Source organism: Curcuma longa, unplaced genomic scaffold (genome assembly GCF_044706935.1).
Source record: "Curcuma longa cultivar G26 ecotype Majalengka, Jawa Barat unplaced genomic scaffold, ITB_CL_G26_1.1 contig_25915, whole genome shotgun sequence".
Lineage (NCBI taxonomy): Eukaryota > Viridiplantae > Streptophyta > Magnoliopsida > Zingiberales > Zingiberaceae > Curcuma > Curcuma longa.
Window position 1 is genome coordinate 1 of NW_027432922.1, and position 8244 is coordinate 8244.

Here is an 8244-nt window from a genome sequence, read left to right on the forward strand (position 1 = left end):
CCTAGATCCGACCACGGTTCAGAACCGACGGTTCGGAACCGACGGTTCGGAACCGCCGGTTCGACGGTTCATGACAGGTCGACCCTTAACCTTAACCGCCCAAGACGGTTACGGTTCACGGTTCGGAACCGCCGGTTCACGGTTCGGTTCACGGTTCGCGACGGTTCGAGATTATTATATTAAAAAATTTAAAATTTAAAATTTATATTAAAAAAATATTGAAAAAAAAAAGAGAAAAGTCGATGTAATTAGTGGTGCATATTTCAAGACCGGTGAGAATTGCGTTCGTTCCCCATCAACAGCGTCTTAATATGGATTTGAATTAAATAAAGTATATATATAATTATATTAATTTTATAAATAAAAAGTGTTGTAGAACATTGGTGAGCATGTAAGCTTGTCTCCCGGAGTGTCTTAGTTCGATTCCCAGCTGTTGCAATCGGCAGGTGTTGATTTTTGAAAAAAAAATAAAAAAAATTCAAAAAAACCCAAACCGCCGGTTCAAGAGGGCTTGAACCTTAACCGGCCCGGTTACGGTTCGGCCCGGCTAACCGAGTCAATGGGCCGGGTCCGGGTTTGACCCGGGCCGGGTCCGGGCTGGACCCGGCCCGTGGTCGGGTCTAGCACCACCTAGAATTTTTTTAAAAAAAATTTATTCAATAATAAAATCCTCTGAAAATAACTAAATATATATATAAATAAATAAACCATACAAATTTAATTTTAAAAAATCTTAAACTACTTTCAAATTTTAAAAATAAAAAATTATTATAAAAAATAAAAACTATATTCGAATTCTTTAAAAAATATATAAAATGATGTCTCATATATCCAAAAATAAGTCTCTAAACCTCGACTAACAAACCGAACACACGTATTATTCGAATTAAAAATTTTGGCTATGATAAATTGATTTGTTGGTGAAAAAAAAGAGATTTCTAATGCTTATTATTTTTTTCATGCCACGAGGTTTGGAGGTAGTTTGGAGTCTAGTGGTGTGGAGGCTAGAAGTTATGCTTAAACATCGGTTTATCTTGTGGATGCTAGCAAATAGACACTTGAGGACTAAGGATCGTGTGGAGTATGAGCCTAACAAATTGTGTGAGTTATGCTAACTTCATGAAGAAATTAACCACCACTTGTTTTTTTTAATGTCCCAAGGTTTGTGAGATATGTGGCAAAGTCAAGCATTGGCTTGATATTGGACAAAATTTTACTTCTTTTGACGAGATGCATCAGGTTCTTAGACGACATTACAAGAATGGACGACGAAAAACCAAGGAGTGCTACCTCGGCATCTCTAGTATGATATACTATATATAGGAGGCACGTAATCGAAGGTGTTATCAAGGCATTATCCTGAATTTTGATTGGATTTTTCGCAAGGTGCAAGTACATGTGTATCAGTTTGTAAATCTCAAGTCACAGTAGTATCTAAGTTGCTGGTGGCTCTGTTCCTAAGATGAGATTGGTTTTTGTGGTTTATGGTGCTTTGTATGGCCCGTAGATAGACATGTAAGTGTTGTGATGTGGGGACATGTGGGGCTATAGTATCTTAGTATTGGTGGTGTCATGAGTTTGATATAGTTTCTTGTGTGATTGGTCATATATGTGTGTCTAATGACTAGTGTTATCTGGACTATGATGCTGATCTTTTAATTGTACATTTAAGAAGTCTAACCTCTTTTTTATTTTATCCATATATATGAACCATTTTTTAAAAAATAAAAATTTGACTCTGCATTACCTCTACATCATCCGTATACTGAAAGAAAAAAAAAATACAGATTTATTAAATCGATATGAACATCTCTTAAAAAAATCAAAAGGCGCACTTTATTCTATGAGGAAAGTTTGATTTTTAATAATTTTATAATAATTACGATTAATTACTATAAGATGTACCAGTTAGATAAGTGTCCAACGGTTAAAAAGTGTAAACTGCATAAGATGAATAATTGATTATTTTATTTTAATTAAATTATTATATATAAAATATTATTATATTAAAAATTTATCAAAATTATTTTTAAAATAATTATAAAAGATATTAAATAACTCTTCACAATTATAATTTAAATTTAAATTTTAAAAATTTTAACTCTAAACTCAATACTATTATATCAATTAAAATAATTATAAAAACTAACGATATATATATATATATACGGTTCTGATATACTGCGCGACACCGCCCGCGCGACCCCGTGCACGCCTCCTTCGACCCCCGTTCATTGTCACCGCCCTAGCATCGTCGTCCGGTCATCTCCGACCAGCCGGACCGGGCTCGATCGACGCGCCACTCGCCGGCGCATCGACCGGCGTCGGTCCGGTGGCGGGAGATGGTCGGAATCCGGCAATCGGCCGACGTAGCCGACCGAACACAGTGACACTTGCGGCCAATTTCCGGCCGATCTCCGGCCGCGATTTGGCCGGAAACCGATCGATTCACCGCAAGTGTCCGGATGCTACTGTGCCGGCCAAATCGGGGGCCTTCCGGCCACCTCCGGCCGCCGGACCGACTCCGGTTGACGCGCCGGCCAGTTGCGCGTCGATCGGGCCCGGTCCGGCGGCCGGCAGTGGCCGGGCGGCGTGTCGACGGCGGCGGAAGCGGGCGGAGGTCCGAGGAAAGTGTCCGGCTGCTGCTGTGCCGACCAAATCGGGGGCCTTCCGGCCACCTCCGGCCGCCGGACTGACTTCGGTTGACGCGCCGGCGAGTTGCGCGTCGATCGGGCCCGGTCCGGCGGCCGGCGGTGGCCGGACGGCGTGTCGACGGCGGCGGAAGCGGGCGAGATATGCAAGGAGAAATACTGTACACGGGCGCTTTGGACCGTCGGATGCGGCTCGTGATCGCGCGATAGACGGTCTGATTGCGATCGCGCACGGGCGCGCAGGGATCAGTCGCAGTATATCACTTCTATATATATATATATATATATATATATATAAATTAACAAGTAACTATTGAATTATTAAATATTAAATATTATTATATCAAAATAATTTGTATCAATTTAATTAAAATAATTTAAATTTTATTGAAATTATTTTTAAAAAAGTATAAAAGTTATTAAATAGTCATAAATTTAAAGTGTCTTTTTAATTTTTAGAATAAGAAAGGGGAAACGAGGTTTGACGTTTCCTAGTCGAATCGGCCATTGATCAATTAGTCGTCCAAGGTTGGTTGCGATACATTTATTTAGTGTTACATCTGTCATAAATTAGTATATATTGTGAACCACAGTGTACTACATTCCAAAAAGAAAACAATAACAAAATATGCCATAATTCATTCTGCTTTTTCTAAGAACACGATTCCCCACTGAAACGAAACTACCAGTGGGCTTGATTGGCCAACTGAAAGAGACTTCTGCTCTCAATAATGGAGTAAATCAACCTCCGAAGATAACCAGCGTCGGCGAATTATTCCTTTGAATCGCTTGCGAGCGAGAATGTATGTATCAATTCGATCGTAGAAGAAGGGAAGATAAGATCATCGCACAGATCCGGAAAACATCGATCGTCTCGACACATGAATCAACAATCATAATCTTCCAAACATTACATCTGTGGATCTCAGAAGACTAACAGGGGATCTGCTTGGTGAACCACCGCATGACGTGGAGCGGCGCCTTGATGAGCTCGATCGCGAACTCCACCAGGATGGTGACGCAGAGGCAGCAGGGGCAGACGCAAGAGAGCAGCAACCTGCAGTCAGTTTCAATCCAGAGCTCTTTTCATTCAATCGACTGTTTTGGATAGAATTCCCAAAACGTCGATCGGACGAGAGGTAATTAGGGTTTGGACCACGGTACGTACCCGACGATCCAGACGAGGACGCCGACGACGGAGAGGAGGAGGGCGAGGAAGGCGAAGGGGAGGCCGAGCAACCAACCCAGCGGCCGGCACTCGCTGTCGGAGCACATCCTTCTTCTTTCTTCCTCGATCTTTTGAATCCTCAATCCCAAGCGGCGATGGAAGATGATAAGGGTGGTTGAGATTGGAGGAGAAAGGAAGAACACCTCTCCGCGCGTGGGTTGGCGGCCAAGTCAAAGACGAAAGCGAAGCGTCTCCATTTTGTCGTGCAGTCGTGCTTCACCGATGGGCCCACTAACGCAGAACCTCCAATTTGACGGATACGTGACTACCCGGCCCAAATAAGGCCCATATCAATGTGGGCCCGATAAGAAACTCACACATAATCTTCGATCACGTGCATCGCCCATGCTAACGCATGCCGACGCGCACTCCACAGGCTGCCACGTCCATCTCCTGCTGACGTGTCCCGTGCCAGCGCACGATTTGTTGCGTTCTGTTACGCCGAGAAAACTGGTAGCTTTTCCGGGCTGATCCTGCGGGTGCGGCGGTGTTTCACCAGCACCCAGTAGAGAAGCGGTTTGGACCTTCCGGAAGACGCCGGGGATGATGGAGGGGAAGCAGTCGCAAAGCTCAAGATCCTGTTTTGGGGCATCCTCTGGAGGAGGCAAAAGCGGTGGTTGTTCGGTGCTGTATCAAATTATCAACTTCCATGCTGTGTTAGTACAATTCTCAATTTGGGACTTTATTTAGGGATTTTTTTGGTTCTCCGATTGGGCGATTTGTTGAATGGAAGAAGTTGTTGAATAGTGACTGCTTATTGGTTTCTCCATTCTTGTTGAGAATCTAGGATATTTTCTCCTTCTTCTTGCTTCATCTTTGCATGTACCACGGTTCCAGTATTCCTCTGTGTGATTGTTTGCTGTGTGGAAGGTTTTATCTTCCCATTTCTTTGGATCTATCTTGGTTCGCAGCGTGAATTTGTTTGTTGGTTAAAGGTCATTGTTTAACCTCTGCGGTCGTTGACATAATTATCTAAAGTAAAAGAGTCAGGTAAATCTTCTACGGATCCTTGTCTGTTTAACAAATGACAGTTCTGCTTTCATCTAACAGGTTTTTGATGGTCAACATCTAGTAATATTTGGTAACTTACTGTGAAACTTTTCACGAAACCATTCATTGTCTCTTTCTTTTTTACTAATGTTTAGAGAATATGAATTCATCTACATTTGGAGATAATTTCTTATTCTTATCATTTTATAAAGGAAGTGATGGCTATATTTACATGAATGTTTCATGAGTCGCTCTACATTCCGTTGACTATTTCTGGTCGGTCTCATTTTTATCTCTGTTGTTTCTATGGAAGTAGATAATCTTAATCATCAAGAGTTGTCAGACAGATTCTGCTGCTTTCTAACTGATCCTTTCCAATTTCTGTGGTCAGTGGGTAGCTATCAAACTATGTTATTATCTGATAATTTTGTTAGTAAAAGTTATCATTGTTCCTGTTCCAGTCATTTATGAAATCAAATTGGCAGCAAAGCCCGACTATCATAGTTATATTTTTAGCTTGATTCCCTTTCTTTTATTTTTTTTGCAGATTTCCCAAAGCCAATTTACTAGTTTGTTTTTAACAATATCTCAGATTGGTTCTTCAAATTCCTTCTTCATTGTCATTGATAGTTAACTTGTGGGAAAATGTTCCTTGTATTTATTTAATACTTCATTTTCATAATCATCAGTATGGCTCATGTGTTGCTCCAACAATTTCCTCATCATCTCTATGGCTTATGTTCTCTACAGATCGGATTGAACAATCATCATCTTATTTGGATATCTTCAAAATCGATTAGAGTTTTCAGATTAGAAAAGTTCTTAAGCTTTCTTGTTCTGATATGGTAGGTACACAACAAACAACTACTTTGAGAACATGAGGCACTAATGGCTGCTGTAGAAGCAAGGGATGCTTGGCACTAGTGAACAACCAGTAGGTAAAATACAGGAAGATGCAAACTTAGCTTCTCCTCCATCATCTTTATCACAGGAGCAATGGTGCCAAGTGATGGCAATACAACAACTCCTGCTGCCCTGATCTCATCCATTTTAACAATCCCTTTGAGACAAATGGTAGCTTGAGCTGCAACCCAACTTTCAGTGCCTGAAAACCATCAACTTTGACCAATTGTGCTCCTTTGGAATTATGAAACTATAGAGAAGAGTTTGGTAACTATTGCACCAACATCGATCTGAGATGAGAAACCTTTGCCAATTGACAATATTGATGATGTTCTTAAACAGGAAGAGTGTCTTCTAGAATTTCCTCCTATGGTATCAACAGATCTCAAGAACAGTTCTAGAACTTTGGTGAAAGAGATAAAGATGACAACTAACTGTCCTCATCAGCCTCTAAAACAGAAGCCAGATATGGAATTTGTTTACAAGGAGGAAGAATTTTTAGGTTTGAAGCCCGATGAGCAATTACCATCTAGAAGAATAGACAAGGCCTTGGAACTTGGATCACCTTGGGCTGCTATTAATAAGTCTGAGCCATGGTGGTTGTATTACAGATAAAGATGATCTGGCCTTCTTGGTTGCCCAAAAATCATTGCATCATATTGAGAATTGTGATCTGCCAAAACCCACACAGCTAGTTCTTGTTAATAATGACACTGTGGATGGCAATGGAGTATTTCAATCATCACTAGGTAGAACGGCTAGAACAGGAATGTGTGATGCCAATGATGATTCACATGATCCTTCTAGTCATTGGAGATTAGACAACAAGGATATTTCACCTCGTCAAAGATGCTATGAGCAGAACGGCTCAAGGAAATTGCACAGGCAAGGCCTTTTACAACTTTTTAATTGGTGAAACTCTATGGTTGTTTTATCAGATTGCTTAGTGTATTTCTACTCGAACTACCTTGAATTTATGAGCAACTCCTATTTTAATGAGCAAAACTCTATGGTGCTGTTTTATCAGATTGCTTTGCATATTCTACTTGAGGTTTTCTCCAGACGAATAGAGTTTTATCAGAGTTGAATATTCATCTATTGTGATGTCGTGGTGCATGCGTATGTCATGCCCAGTGATGCCCTGGTTTAATTACTCCAGATGAGGAGTTTTGGGCTAGGAGAAGTCTTCACATGATGCTAGTGAACGAACTCTCATTAACTTGGACTTTCAATTTTTTTATTTTTGTCGAGTCTACATATTAATGGTTCAGTCCTTTTATTCAGGTGTTTAAGATTGGACGTCAAAGTAGACGTAGTCCTAGGTATTGTGAGATGTTCTAACTAGAAGGGATTGTAGGTGGTGTTGAATCTGCCATTGTATTGTATACCCGTATGGAATGATCAATAAAAATGTTTTTGCATCCAAAGGAAAAGCTCGACCGTATTTTACTGATAACACTTGTTAATCAGTTTTACATGCTTTGAATTGATTTACATTTAAATCAGCAGTAAGAATTTGTTGATATCATGCAGTTTCGACAGAGATTGTGCAGAAAATAGACGACCTGAAAGCAACCAGACAACTGAGAAAAACAACCCCACGAGAGGTCAGCTGCTGGAGGCACTTCACCATTCCCAAACGCGAGCCAGGAAAGCTGAAATGTCAGCCCAGAAAGCTCATAATGAGAAAGAACACGTAGTCAAACTGTTATTTAGACAAGCATCTCAGCTGTTTGCATACAAGCAGTGGATATATATGTTGCAGCTTGAGAACTTTTCTCTGCAGCTCAAGATATCAGAGCATCAGATATCAACTCTGTTCCCCGTACTTCCTTGGATGCCTTTGCTGGGTTCGCGGTCGGACAAGGACGAGAAAGGGAGCAAAGGCAACATAGTGAGATGCACAGTCGCCTTTGCGGTCGGATTGGGTTTGGTTGGTGTTGGGTTGCTCTTCGGCTGGACTGCCGGTTGTTTGTTCTCCGTGTAGATTGGTAGAGGATCCTACTGTCGAAGTTCTTAGATCGTGACTGTTTGTTTTGCTCATTCCTGGTTTCTGTCTTTCCGGTTGTCTCGGTACACGATTCTTGATAGGTCATCAGTGGTGATGATAGAATTTCCGGGCTTCACAAGTAGTTTTTTTTTCTTGTTCGCTCATGATAGAAGTTTCCTCTTGATGATTTACATGAGAGGATACTTCATTTGATTGGTAATAAAAGTTTAGGAATAAAGAAAAAGAAGTATATCCTGTATCATTGTACATCGTTTAAAATTTTAATCCATATCAAAATTAAACACTTAGCTATTATTGTTAAAGAGTGATGTTAACTTACTTAAAACTCTTTTAACAAACATAGTGGCATAATCATTCATTTCTTAATATATATATGTTTGGATAACTTGGATTTCGATACAGTATCAGCAGTTCGCTACAAGCTTGCTGACAGATGTGGTCCATGACATTAGTGGCATCAT

At 40.7% G+C, this 8244-nt stretch overlaps 1 protein-coding gene and 1 pseudogene across 1 annotated transcript; one reads left to right on the forward strand and one right to left on the reverse strand.

Moving 5' to 3' along the window:
- Positions 1-3263: 3263 nt before the first annotated feature.
- LOC141818764 (signaling peptide TAXIMIN 1-like) lies at positions 3264-3975 on the reverse strand. The gene is made up of 2 exons (XM_074706213.1): positions 3820-3975; positions 3264-3708 (listed from the first exon to the last, which is right to left on the reverse strand). Exons 1-2 carry the CDS (start codon positions 3924-3926, stop codon positions 3585-3587), a joined length of 231 nt encoding a protein of 76 aa, XP_074562314.1. The 5' UTR covers positions 3927-3975; the 3' UTR covers positions 3264-3584.
- Positions 3976-6141: 2166 nt separating this feature from the next.
- LOC141818765 (uncharacterized) lies at positions 6142-7884 on the forward strand (annotated as a pseudogene).
- Positions 7885-8244: the final 360 nt, after the last annotated feature.

Bases quoted from the DNA above. Each gene is read 5' to 3' on its own strand.
- LOC141818764 (XM_074706213.1), bottom strand. From the start codon at position 3,926: ATGTGCTCCGACAGCGAGTGCCGGCCGCTGGGTTGGTTGCTCGGCCTC. The intron at 3,709-3,819 runs GTACGTACCGTG...AACTGACTGCAG, and splicing joins GTCCTCGTCTGGATCGTCGG to GTTGCTGCTCTCTTGCGTCT.